This window comes from Carex rostrata, chromosome 5, assembly GCF_964058835.1.
Source record: "Carex rostrata chromosome 5, lpCarRost1.2, whole genome shotgun sequence".
NCBI lineage: Eukaryota > Viridiplantae > Streptophyta > Magnoliopsida > Poales > Cyperaceae > Carex > Carex rostrata.
The window spans coordinates 4165740-4180432 of NC_135922.1; the positions used below are offsets into that span (position 1 = coordinate 4165740).

Consider the following 14693-nt stretch of genomic DNA (forward strand, 5'->3'; position numbering starts at 1 on the left):
GAAAACAACTTTTATCTTCAATAACTAATCTCTTACCACGTTTAATGATCAACTCTAATACACTACCTTCTTTGCCACAATAATGAGCCGATGGTCCTGATATAGACATCCAGCATAGTATCAAGTCCTTCAAGTTACACATACTCACAAGGTTAGCACATTGGACATCCATTAAATTGGAAACACGATTCAAATTATATATACAAAGAGCACCTCCCAAATCGGGAATATCCTTTAACCATCCTATTGTCTCACATTTGAGCTGTACCTTTAGTGATTGAATTCCTACAAATTTGCTCCCACTAGGTGGTAAGTAACTCAGACGAGTATCAATAATTTTCAGAGTTTGAAGATTTGTAAGGCACCAAATGTCACTAGGAAGCACTTCAAGCTTGCCTTCAAGAATATTGAGTTTTCTCAAGCCCTTGAGTTCACAAAGGGACTCAGGCAACACAGCGAAATCCCAACAACCACGAATTATTAGCTCTTCTAGGCTCATTAGATTTCCTATTTTTGTTGGCAACTCTTTGAGATTAGGATTACGCCCAAGAGTTAAATTTTGCAAGCTGTAAAGGGAGCATATGCACTCAGGAAGTGTTTCAAAGGACAGAGAATCAAGTGAAAGATAACGAAGATGTTTCAAATTACCAATGGAAGAAAGAAATTCTAATTCACTATCAACAATACTGGAAGAGATTTTGTAGCCAAGGCTAGATCCAAATATATTTAGAGCTCTTAATTTTGGTGCCATTGAAAGATCAACAGTACTGTTTAAGATTTTAAAACGATGATCTATAATGAGTGTGCGCAGATCAGTGACCTTGCCAGAGCAAATAGGACCTATTAGATTCTCAAGATCAGCTATATACAAATGGTATAGTACATTAGGAAAAATCAGGACCTTACCAGATTCAATTGAATAGCAACTATTTTCCGAATTAACTCGTGCTAAATCATGAACTATATCATGCAACTTAAATGTTACCATTTTCCCCTCATTACTGTCTGCTCTTTCAAAAAGGGACCTCTGACACAGCTGTAGTGCATATTCAAAGCCAATCTTTTCTGCTGTCTTGTTACCTTTAGACACAATAAAACCCTGGGATATCCATAATTTCACCAACTCTTCTACATCGTACTTGTAATCTTTAGGAAACATGGAACAATAGATAAAACAGGACTTCAAGTATGTGGGAAGGCGTGTATAGCTTATTTGAAGAGATGGAAATATCTCAGTGCTAGCATCACACTCCCATAGCTCACTTTCTAATATATCTCTCCAATTCTCTTCTTCACCCTCATGTCTCAAAAGGCTAGCAATTGACTTCACAGCTAGAGGCAACAATCCGCATTTCTTCATGATTTGCTTCCCAATTTCTACCAACTTTGGGTCCTTATTTTGTTTTACTCCACTGAAAGCATAATGTTCGAACAATAGCCAACACTGTTCAGCTGACAAATAGCCAAGGTTCAATGTTGTCTCTGTTTGCATTATTTGCCCGACATGATCGTTCCTTGTAGTAACTAGGATTTTTGCAAATGCTGCTGACATAAAAGGAACCCGAAATAAAGCCCAAAGATCTTTGTTCTCATTCCATACATCATCAAGGACCAAAAGCACCCTTTTCCCACTTATCTCCCTCTGAATTTCCCCTTGCATATAACTCAAATTTGTGAGGTGGCACTTATTTGTATTTCCTAAAATAGACTGAAATGATTCCATGGTGAGTCTTTCAACATTAAAATCCTCTGATACACATATCCACACAAATTTATCGAACCTTTGTCGGATTCTTTGATCATTACATGCAAGTTGAGCAACTGTTGTTTTACCAATTCCCCCCATGCCAACAATTGTCACTACCGAAACACCATCACATTCAGAGGACAACAAATCAATCAATTTCTCCTTTTCACTCTCTCGACCAAAGATATCCAACTGAACTACAAGGTGGCTAGTTTGAGCTATTTGCAATTCTTTGTTGCAACGCATGGGCCCATCTCCCTCTGATAGTTGAAGTGCTGTTCGATCCTTCGAAATCTCATCAAAGCTGCTTCTTATTTGCTGAATTTGATCGAGCATGCCAGATGGGACCTAGAAAGTCAAAATTACCTTGAGAGTGTTTGACTGCCAATTTACCCAGATAAAAATATTTATATTGTACAGGTCTGTGCTACATATTTGCAGTTTCTAATGTGTTTTTATGGACTATTGACATATCCTATGGCACGCCACATTTCCAGCTGGTACCTTGTTCTATATGGCTCTACCTGAACCTGATAGTAAAACTACTGGGTAAAAAGTATTTAAATAAGTTACCTGAATTAGCTTCCTTTTCCGAGAATCTGGTGCAGAAGCATCTCTTGCCTCAACTTGTGCTCGTAAGACTTCATAGTGGTACTCACCCAGCACATCCTCTGCATCATACGCAACACTCTTGAGCTCTTTCAGCCAGAGCTTGACTGACGAGTCTGTGATCTCCCTTTGCTCTGCATCATACAACGTGGCCTTGATCCGCTCCAACATCCTCATCAATTTCTTCAATTCAGCCTCAATTTGGTGGTTTTGACCTACTGGAGGAGAGGAGGAACTCGGAGCTTGTGCATATGCATTGACAGCAGGCAGCAATTTGGTGCCCAAAGAGAGAAGGTTGGTAATCGCTCCGCCTAGACCCATCGATCTGAAATTTGCAATGCTGGGTAGAAAAACTAATTATTGGTGAGTTGGGGAACAGTGGGTGTTAGGTTTTCGTATTCTAGAGAAGAAGCTAGGGAGTTACCTAAACTAATTTTGTTAAGATTAATTTACTTACAAAGATTCCTAACATATAACCATAGTAGGAATTATCGGCCGATACCGATACGTATCGGTATCGGCCGACACCGATCTGATACTGAACCGATACTCACAGATTTTCTATTATTCGTCCTATTTCTGTTATTTTGGTCCGATTCTGGTCATTATTCGTCTGAAAACTTGAACCCGTGATTGATTAAATAGAGTATAAACTATGCACATGCTGAAAACTCGTCACATTCATAGATTAAATAGAGTATCAGGTATCAACTATGTTGAAATAGAGAAATTTGAACCCGTGATTAAAGATGTTAATAATTTTTCATTTGGTTCTACAATGTCTTTTTTTTTTTGTTCCGGATAACAATATCCCCATTTTTATTATAATACAAACGACGATGAAGTGATCCAGCTAGTACGACATAGTTTCTGGCAGTGAAAGAGTGTGTTTATAGTTTTAATGCTTGTATTATATTGTATTAGTGAATTATTTGATTGTAATCATTTATCTAAACATAAATTATTGACAAATTAATTTTTTATCAATTTTTTTTCTATTTTTTAGTGTAAAACAAGCTTCTGGTCAAAAAATTTGATTTTCTGATCAATATCGGCCGGGACCGATTCCGATCCCGATACCGATAATTCCTACTATGCATATAACAACCGAACAAAAATACTTCCCTGCTTTTCATCTTTCATACTTTAACCAGCTTAACAGCATGGATTATTAATTTAAATAATACAACGCAACAGACTGCAGTCTCCAATGTTGACCAAAGACCAAGACGAACGGGCAAAAGATTAATTAATAAATGATTAATCCTTGAACTAATCAATGTTTAATTAATTTCATATTAAAAGATTCTGATCAGAGACAACAGACAAAGTTAAAGCCGACATCCCACCACCTAAATTTCCATATATTTTTAAAAATCATGTAAATTAATGAAGCAAAGTCAGTTATTTTAAAATAACTGATCCTAATGCTTATTTGAATTCACAAAATGTTGGTTCTGCACTTTTACAAAAAAAAAAAAAAAAAAAAAGATCAGTTATTTACAAAAAACCGATCCTGACACTATCATGATCGGTTATTTACAAAAAACCGATCCTGACACTACCAGGATCGGTTATTTACAAAGAACCGATCCTGATAGTATCAGGATCGGTTCTTTGTAAATAACCGATCTTGTTTTGTAATTTGTAAATAGCCTAAGTTTTTGGAAGTTTCGATTTAAGCGAATGTAAATATGACAACTCCTTTTCAATTTATAATTATTTTTTAAAACTGAAACTGATAGTTACCAAAAACCTCTACGAACTTGAATTATACCAGAGAACCTCAAGAAATATTCGCTCGAAAGTTTGCATTTTTTTTTTTTCAAATTCTTCAGTTTTAGCCTAGTATCAATCAACTTGAACTAGTTTTCAGATTTTTTTTTTTTTTTAAATATACTTGACAATTGCTTAATACATACTGGATCATATATATAAATATAAATTTAATTACTGTGCCAATGCACATTTGCTTGTTCAATTTTTTATATAGTTGACCAAAAACAGTTAGTTGTTAATTTATAAGATGAGTTATTAATTGAAGACTCAAATACAAATATACAAGATGGAATGATCAATCATGAAAAATGTAAACATTATGAAATATAAAAGAATAGATCGGTGAGGATAAGAGGGATTCAGATGGAGACAGTGTGGAGGTGATTAGTTTTACCTCAAATGTTTCACAAGATTAGTGAAAGGATGATGTATTAAGTGGTTTTGTTTTGTGACGAGTAATTATGGTATTCCACTTGAGTTATACTGACATAGTAGTTAAGCCGCAAAGTCCAATATACAAATTACAAAAAAAATATCTATTAAAGTAATAATTTCTCAAAACAAAAATAAGGTGATGGAGAAAACTGACCATCATATAAATCATATTAGTTTTTTCTTTTTTGAATAAGTAAAAAGAAGTGAAATTTTTACAAAAATTCAAGATAACTAAATTTATTTTAAATTACAATTGTTTGATATTACTGTATAGAAAATTTTTTTTGAATCAAAGCATGCAAGAGTTATGGTTTTATTTTTGTTGAAAACAATTCTTTTATTATAATATTATATGTTACATAAATTAAATCGAATAGAGATTTAAAATAAATATTGTACTAATAAATTTTGTTATTTCATAAATTACGTAATAAAATTTGTCATTTCATTAACACAAAAAAATTAACTATGGTTCCACATTTTCCAGTGAAAATGAGATAAATTTTTCTATTTATGACTTATTAGTGAGAACAATTTTATGACTTATTAATGATACTTGTATTATTTTCAAAAATAAATTAAAACATTTTTTAAGCTCAATCAAAAGTCCTAATTATGCATGATTTAAAAAAAGTTTGTTCAAAACCTTTTTCTTATTGTAAAATCACATATTAAAAAAATAATTAATCTCAAATAGATAATGCACATAATTTTTTGAGTAAAATGTTATAATTACTTGATGAGCTTCAAACTTGCAACTGAACAATTAAAATTCTTAATCCACTTGTTAGTAGAATGAAATGGTTGACTCGTTGGTTTATGTATCAAATACAAAATAAAAAATTAATTAAAGAAACATATTAAGTTAATTAAATTGACTATAGCCGTAATACTATCACATCAAAGCACCAAAGTTTATCTTTAAAATTTTACAATATGAATAAATAATTAAAGTAATAATATTTGGGTCATATATCATGTGGAAAGAGTCATGTAAAATTATAACAATCTCTTTTGGTCAAATGTTATGTAGAATTAGTGTATAGCAAGATTACCAAATTTCATAATTTTATTTCATCACTAGCTTCGGCATTGTATCAATCATTTTCTCAACACAGAGAACCTCTATACCCACAAAAGTTATGCGGCTTATTCCAGATCAAGTTTACTTTGAGCACAAGTTTGATATGAGCAAATTTCCAACTACCAGCCATTTACATACAAACTTACATAGTATAGTCTGTCTTCGTATTTTTGTTTTTTAACATTTTTATTAGTCAGGTGGAGGATAAAAATTAGGAAGAGTATTGATAAAGAATTTCGTTCTTTCTATTTTTCGACATATAGCTGTTATTTATTTATAAATTTAATTCTCAATTTAATTTGATTTAATTAAAAAAATTTAAGTAATAGTTTATTGTAAAGTTGCGTATCATTCTAAAAGATATGGGTAAGGAATATATCATGTGTGGGCCAAAGATGACTAGCCTCAGTGAACTCTTTATCATTTTTATAAAATAAAGTGACAAGAATATAACTTTATTTTAATAAAGTATATTTATTCGAGAGTGACACATAAAGTGACGAGAAGATAATTGTTATACATTGCTTTTACAAACCTGAAAAAGTAAAAATTATGGTCGTATCAAATCCTATTTCTTCTATATATATGCTGGGTTCTTCAATTGATTATGTTCTTTATGTTGGACCCAGATATAATTTACCCAAGTATATTAAATGGAGCTATTCTATTTTGTGGTGGCATCAAGAAATTTTGCATAGGATAGCATAACACTGCAATGATAAATTGATAATAATTTCTCATTATGTACTTGATATTGTATTTGGAACCTAGTGCATTGGAAAAGTCATGCTCAAATTTGGAAATAACATTTCTGCATATGCAATATTTTAGTATCAATTCAGCTGCACATTTATTGAAGAACAATTAGATAGGTTGCATTTCCAGGCTTCATTTGTATGCTATGGGTTGACAAAAGGAGTGCTATTTTGAGGAAAGGATCAAGCAAAGGAGTTCAATGAATATTAGACCAAATTTTCACCAAATGAAGTTCGATATGCGTCGAGATTTGCTTGTCCGTTTATATTTACCAGATCGTTTATAATATTTATTCTTGTACGAATCTCAACACTGATTAAACGGTCTAGGCCGGATACTAATGTGGAAAGATGGGACAAACCTGAGTCAAAATTACTTTTATTTACATCCCCTATTTTTCAAATACAAATACATTTTAATTCTCTTCATAAATTAAAATTATGTTATATTATTGACTGCTCTAAATTTATTGTTTCGTGATTTTTTCGTGAAAATTGCAATGGTCTGAAAAGGAACACACTTCTTAAATGCCATACAATTAACTATCATGGGTTTTACCAGCGTGTATCTTTCCAGCATAGCTTGATCACTCATACAGTCAGGTGATTGCTCATGTACAAAATCGAAGAATAAAGTCTGTTTTAATACAAATCAGTTAAAAGTAGTTTTAACACCGGTTATTTAATAAAAAACTGGTGTAAAAACAATGTGTTACACTGGTTATTTAATAAAAAACGGTGTTTAAAATATTTATAACAACGGTTTTTAACCAGTTGTAAAATATCTATATTTAATTTTCAGCAACCGTCCTATTAGGAGCGGTACAAGAACAGGTGGTAAATGCCAATTTTAACCGGTGGTAAATCTGATTTCTGTAGTCTCTTCTCTGCTCTTAAATTGTGCTGATATGAAACGATTCAAAGAGAGAGAAGGTAGAAAAACAAATTATTGGTGGAGTGACTAATGTACGTAACTGTTATTTTTCTATAGATTTAATTCCCACTTTAGTTTTAATTAATGAAAATATTATTTTTAAGTAATAATTTATTGTATGTACAGTTGCGTTGGCCGCGCGACAAGATTTCATGCGTGGGCCAAAGATGACTACTGCTAGTGATCTCTTTATTCTTTAAACATATATATTACTTGGTAGTGCAAGCGGTGGTCATAAAGATCACTTTAGTTTATATATTGCTTTGTAACTTTGTAGTGGAAGCGGTGGTCATAGAGATCACTTTATTTTAAAAAAAGTATATGTATTGGGGAAATAGATCTGGGATTTCTGACTCTAACTCTTTTTTATGTATGAATATCAACAAAGACTAATGGATGGGATCAAAAAAACAGGTTACTGTTATTTACAAGGAATAACAACAGAATTATTTCCATATATATGTTGGAGCGTGACATATGAAGTGACGACAAGATAATATATATATATATATAAACAGTGATTTTTAAACCATTTTAATAAGTCGTAACAAAATATTAAAAAATATAAAATTTAGTCTCCAAGCACATTTTAATAGAGATTAAACATCTAATTGTTCGGTTCAGCGGTTTGGACTTAAATCAGAAAACCAAATTGTTTGTTTCGGATGCTAGGAACAAATGTTTTGAGCTTAGCAAGTCTCTCTCTCTCTCTTTCTCTCTCTCTCTCTATATATATATATATATATAGAGAGAGAGAGAGGTTGGCTAATATCAAATCGATTGTTTCTGAGGTCCTATGAAACTAAGTCGTTTTTCAATTTTCAAAGTTCAAAAAGTCAATCCAAATCATTAGATGTGATCTGTATATTAAAATGTGCTCCGAGATCAAATTTTATATTTTCCTGAATTTTTTTATATTTATTAAGTCACTTTGAAAATCATTGATCCAATGGTGGCTTAACAAAATAGTAAAACGAGAAGTTATTGTTGGATCAACGATTTTCAAAGTGGCTTAATAAATAGTGAAAAAAATTCCAAAAATGTAAAATTTGGTCTCCAAGCACATTTTAATATAAATATCACATCTAACAGTTTGGATTGATCATTTGGACTTTGAAAATCCAAAAACGTAAAAAATATGGTCGGATCAAATAATTAATTTTAATTTGTTCCAGATGGTAGGACTCTTCAATTGACATTGGGTGCAATTGAGTTACTGACATGAGGATCCCGAGAAATTATTTATTCAAGAGCGATTATCTGTTAGCAGACTCAATGGTACCCATGTTATTGGCAATTACGATGTTCGGAACTTTCCAATGGTACCCCTGGACAATCTTAAAATTAAAAGAGATGCTGTCGATCAGCTTCCCAACGACATATTGATGTGTCAAATGTGTTTAAAGGAAGAAACGATATATGCTGTGCAACCACTCTTTAATTAAGGACTATTCTTATTTCAATGTCCATGGCTCCATGCATCAAGTGGTACTACTTTTAGCGCTTTAGACCTTTCATGTGTTAAGATATTCTAAAATCAAAGGCTACTCTGATGTTAATAACCCGAGTTGATTTTCGAGTACTTGAGACTATATTTTCAAATGAAAGCCCATGGGCTTTATAATTATCATTTGTAGGCTGAGATTGTCACCCCCACCCCCACCCAAGCATCAATAATTATCATTTGTACTTGCTATTTATTTTTATTTATTTATTGTTGGATATTAAAACAGCAAGGGAGAAACATAGACATGAGCGCAATTCCCTTTCCACTTTTTAAATGCTTGTAACAGAGAGTTTTCCCCAAATGAAAAAACAGAGCAAAAACAGAACACAACAAGAAACTCCTGTCAAGAGATAGAGACAGAAGAAAGACTCTGAGTATTCATTACACAGCCACAATTTTGCCATATAGAAAGGCAAGAAAACATGGAAAGCCATTTCAGTACCATTATTTCATTCTTAGAAGGAGAAAAGAAAGAGAGAGAAAGAGAAGGGAGAAAAGCAGGAAATAAAATTATTTGTGCACAACTAGGCAGGAAAGAAAGAAAGACCTAGGGATTCACACCCAAAATCAGTGTTATCAAATACGATCTATGCAGCCATATAGACAGCCACATATACATATATTCAGTCCACAACCGCATAATTTTTTACTATGTGCTACTGTATGCGGATTTGAACACATGCAAATATAATTAAATATTATGCAGTACTGTATGCGGATTGGAACACATGCAAATTTATTTATTATCATAAAATTTCAAATCCGCATCCAATAAAAATACGGATCGGGTATCCAGTTTTAACAGAAACCCACTCATCCGGACGACACGTGCGCACGCGAACAGAGAGAAGAGAAGTCGGTTGAATCTTCATATATTTTGTAAATCAAAGTGTTGGGCTGCTGCTGTTGAACATCAATATCTATATGAGCGCTGTGCTTTATCATTATGGGCTGCTTCTGTTGAAAACTTGAAAATACTCACTGCTGGGCTTGATCTTTATGAAATATAAATGAGCTGCTCAAATTTGAAAATTACAAATAGTTATGAAATTGTATGAATGGGCTGTTGTATGAATTGAAAATACTACTAAAAGCCCCATATATAAGTCTACATTAAAATCCACAGATGTGACCGCATACTGCATATGCAGTATGCAGAAGTCTTCTGCATATCGCATTAAAACAGCAGGAATTAAACAACAAAAAAGATTTCAATACACTAGTACAAGAAAAAGAAGAAGTCTGGTTCAGGAACAGAGTTATAGTATTAATTTCTCATGACCACTAATTCTGATTTCTGAAAGCTCAATCCCTTTATTTCCAACAGAACATGTTTACAAATTTATTCCTTTATTTAGATTTACTTCTAACACCAATCAGGATTGTTATTATTTAAACTTGAGCGTCCATTTTTGTGAATTCAATTTCTATGGTTTGAAGCAATCAATATTCACTAATATCTAGTATGAAGAACACATCAGAAACCAGCCTTCAACATTATAAAATCCACTTTTGGAAATAAAATAAAAGAAAAAGGAATTTATTGGCCTTACAGTCCACTAGGGCAGGGCCTTCAAAGCTCTTCAGATACGGCGAGTAGTCCTTCTACCACATCACTTGCCTACGTACATTTACCAGCATACAACCAATCATTAAGGACATTATGAATATATATATATATATATATATATATACACAGCAAATAGAATTATCAATTATTGCATACATTTTATTACCCCTGCTTCCTAGATGAAATAGCGAATCAGTTATCCTGAAGGTAAATGTTTAGCCTAAAAAGTTGACAAAAATCTATATAATATCACCGTGTTCACTGCTACTTCCTTGATTGACAAAAATATGTGTTCCGCAATTTTCAGATGTAAGTCAAAAATGCAAGAGACAACTTAACACAAGCCCCTGTGGTTTTGCATCAAATATCTAATAATGGCAAGATAGCAAATTACATAATGGAGATTACCATGTAGTTCATGTTAATTTTCTTGGTATTTAAATCTGAATTAAATTTTACTTAATAAAAAAGGTTGAATATGGGTAATAGTGTTAGTATATTGTAAAACTGCAAATCATTATAAAAGACAAGGAAAATATCATAGAAGGAAAAATCAGCCATTTCAGACCGAAATCGGGCTGTACCAATCGATATCAGGCCGAGTTCAATGGTATATGAATTTTTCATCCAATTTCAACCGAAACGGTCCCATTCCAGTCAAATTTTGACCGAAACATTTTTATTCCGGTCATACCATTGGCCAAAATGCTCAAATGTTTTTATTCCGGTCATTATTGTCCACCAAACAACTTATCACTGCACTAAGTTATCTTTTGCGAGAATGCATAACTATATTTAAATATAAATTTTGAAAAGTGTGTATTATATTGTATTAATGGATTATTTGATTGTAATCATTTGTCTCAACATAAGTTGTTGACAAATTACTTTTTTATTATTTTTTTTATTATTTTTAGTATAAAACAAGTTTTTGGCAAAATAGTCCATGTTTCCGATCCAATTCGGCCGATTCCATCACGATTCATGTGAAGGGCGAAGGAAATTTTATACCCTCACAAAGTGTGTGCGCCATGTAAAATGTCATGTAAGGTGCCAAGGAAATTTCTTATCCTCATATTGGGGCCGGGGGAGTATTTTGAAAATAAATAACCATCTAGCGCTAGTTGGCTCCATTTTGGAAGCTTTCTTTTAATTTTGCAACGAATATATTCTGAAGCGCCAAAGAAATTTCTTACCCTCATAAAGTGTGTGGGCTCAGGAAATCCGTGTCCCCCCACGAAATCCGTGTCCCCCCTGGAAATTCCCCACTTAGTGCGTCAATCAATCAATATTCCCACTCAATTAGTGCGTGCTAAGAAAAACAGAGCATATTATTTATAGTTCATGAATTACTTTACACACCACAGGCTGCTCTCCACCTCAATTAGCCCCTTATTTTTCCACACGCGCACATACCAACCAAATCTATCTCCAATGGTGGCATTTCGTCGAACACCTCTTCTCCTTTCCTTTCTGCTCTCCCTTCTCTCTACTGCTACTGCTACTTCTTTCACACCAAACACCTTTTACTACATAAACTGCGGTGCCACAAGGTCCATTAATCTCTCCAATGACTCCCCTCCTCGCACTTTCAAAGCCGATGATGGTTCAAACCTCATATCTAGTGAAAACACTGTCTCCCTTTCAAATCCAAACAATACCTTTACAGGATCTCTCTATTCCACTGCTCGCGCATCTTACTCTATTTTCACCTACAAATTTAATATGGACCTCAATGCTTTTAATGTGCTCCGCCTCCACTTTCTCCCCTTTTCAGCTCCATCTTATGAATTGTCAACTGCCAGGTTCAGTGTACATGCTCTGAACTACATATTGCTCGACAATTTCAATGTCTCTGATACAACTTCACCCACAATCAAGGAGTTCTTTCTTTGGACAGATTCTAGCAACATGGAAGTCCAGTTCATTCCTCAGAGTAAATCAATTGCTTTTGTTAGTGCTATAGAAGCTTAACCGCTCATCACCAACACCCATCGGCGACGCCACAATAAGTGGGGACTTAGTCAAGCAGGCGCTGGAAACCATGTATCGGGTAAACATGCCAGGCCCCATGATCACCCCAGACAATGATACACTGTGGCGAACTTGGGTTACTGATGACCCATACATCTATAGTGCTGATGGCTCTAATAAAACATCAGTGTCTACGAGCCCACACTATGTTCCTTCACAAGGGAGGTCAGAGGAGATAGCCCCACCGACCGTTTATAAAACGGCACGAACAATGAACGTCTCTGATGATGAGTTTGTCTCCAATCCTGATTTTAACATCAACATCACATGGAGTTTCAGAGTAGACTCAGGGTATCAATATCTTATCCGATTACATTTCTGTGATATTATATCAGAGACCAATAGTCTGGACGAAGACCTTATTTTCATAGTCTATATCATGAATTATTCAGCTCTTATTAATAACCTGAAAATATCTAACTATACCACCTATCCACAGGAGCCATTCTATATTGATTTTATTGTACATGTTACGAGTGCACAAAAAAAAAAAAACATAAATGTGAGCATTAGTATGGATAGGATAGGTAGTAAAAAAAAAAATGCTCTCCTTAACGGATTGGAGATTTTGAAAGTAAATAATCTTTCACCAGGCAAAAAAAATTATCTAGCTGTGATTCTAGGAACCACTATTGGTGGTGTCATTGTCATAGCCTTAACATTGTCATGTATTGTTGTTGTCTCAATTAAGAAACGACACCAAAAGCATACACCAGATGTGAAGGAGTCGCACCTATTGTTGTCTCCTATGACCGGAGGTGTCAATTCAATTGATAATTCCAGCAAATCGGCTGGCGCAACAACCATTGGTGCATCACCTAGAGTTGATCTGGGATTGCTCATCTCCTTTGCTCAAATTAAAATGGCGACAGACAACTTTGACGAAAAAAACTTAATTGGAGTAGGTGGGTTTGGAAAGGTCTACAAGGGTGTACTAAGCAATGGAGTTGAAGTTGCGGTGAAACGGGCCTCATCCCGATCCCAACAAGGTTTTCCTGAATTCCAGACCGAGATTGAAGTTCTATCTCAAATTCGTCACCGCCACCTTGTATCGCTCATAGGGTACTGCGATGAGGGCTCAGAGATGATTCTCGTGTATGAATACATGGAGAAGGGTCCACTGAGAAATTATTTATATGGCAATGAATCGTCATCTCTGTCATGGAAGCAAAGGCTAGAAATTTGCATTGATGCAGCCAAAGGCTTGCACTACCTCCATACCAGCTACTCCCAAACCATCATACATCGGGATGTAAAATCAACCAACATCCTTTTAGGGGAGGGTTATTTGGCAAAGGTATCAGATTTTGGTCTTTCAAAGTTGGGTGCCTCTATAGGCGAGACTCATGTCAGCACTGCTGTCAAAGGTACATTTGGATACTTTGACCCAGAATACTTCAAGACCCAAAAGCTAACTGACAAGTCGGATGTGTATTCCTTTGGTGTGATGCTATTGGAGGTGCTGTGTGCAAGACCTGTAATAGATCAATCCCTGGCAAGGGAGGAAATAAATTTGGCTGAATGGGCGTTGATGTGGCTACGTCGAGGCCAATTAGAAAAAATAATTGATCCAAGGCTTGTTGGAGAGATAAAAGAGAATTCGCTTAGGAAGTTTGGGGAGATAGTTGAGAAGTGTTTGCAAGAATACGGAATGGATCGACCTGCAATTGGAGATGTTTTATGGAATTTGGAGTATTGCTTACAGCTTCAAGAGATGGAGGTGAGACGTGAGCCGTACGAGGATAGCGGCACTTCTGAGGCACACTTTCCATTGGTCCCGTTTGTCAGAAGGATGCCTTCAAGTGTAGTCAGCCATGGAACTGCAACTTCAGGTGAGAGCCGCTCAGATATAACAAATAGTAATGTCTTCTCTCAATTAATCTCAGGTGAAGGCAGATGATTTTTTTTTCTTCTCCCTCCTTAAATTTTAAGATTAAAGAAGCAAAGTAGCTCTCAAGTTTTTTTTCTTATCTAAATCAAAAGAAATTGTCTGTTTAGATTAAGTCAATCAAGTGTATTATGTATGATAATGTTTCCATATTGTGGTTGTTTATATTATGTAATGTTATATGACTTGAAATGTCACTTGAAATTAGTTTTTCCAAAATTATTTGGATCTATTAATGTAGAGAACTCGGGTAGGTTTTATGTGCAACAATTTGATTTAGATCTTGATTTGTTCACTACCCGAAATCCAAATTTCATGTATAAAATTAATTTCGAGATAAGTAGAGTTTAT

At 34.2% G+C, this 14693-nt stretch overlaps 2 protein-coding genes and 1 pseudogene across 5 annotated transcripts in view; 1 reads left to right on the forward strand and 2 right to left on the reverse strand.

Moving 5' to 3' along the window:
- LOC144554684 (putative disease resistance protein RGA4) overlaps nt 1-14693 on the reverse strand; it is a 58373-nt gene that overhangs the window by 28771 nt on the left and 14909 nt on the right. Inside the window, exon 3 of one of the 4 annotated variants that reach the window (XM_078302999.1) lies at nt 37-66. The exons of the other annotated variants lie outside the window; for them this stretch is intronic. Coding sequence (XP_078159125.1) covers nt 37-66 — 30 coding nt within the window. The remainder of the gene's footprint in view (nt 1-36; nt 67-14693) is intronic. 4 annotated transcript variants of the gene reach the window in all.
- On the reverse strand, nt 806-2714 carry LOC144554377 (putative disease resistance protein RGA3; the record flags this gene model as incomplete). Its single annotated transcript, XM_078302699.1, has 2 exons — nt 2321-2714; nt 806-2095 (listed from the first exon to the last, which is right to left on the reverse strand). Coding segments are annotated over exons 1-2 (1647 nt in total), but the record flags the coding sequence as incomplete, so codon positions are not given.
- On the forward strand, nt 11800-14546 carry LOC144554660 (putative receptor-like protein kinase At5g59700 pseudogene; annotated as a pseudogene).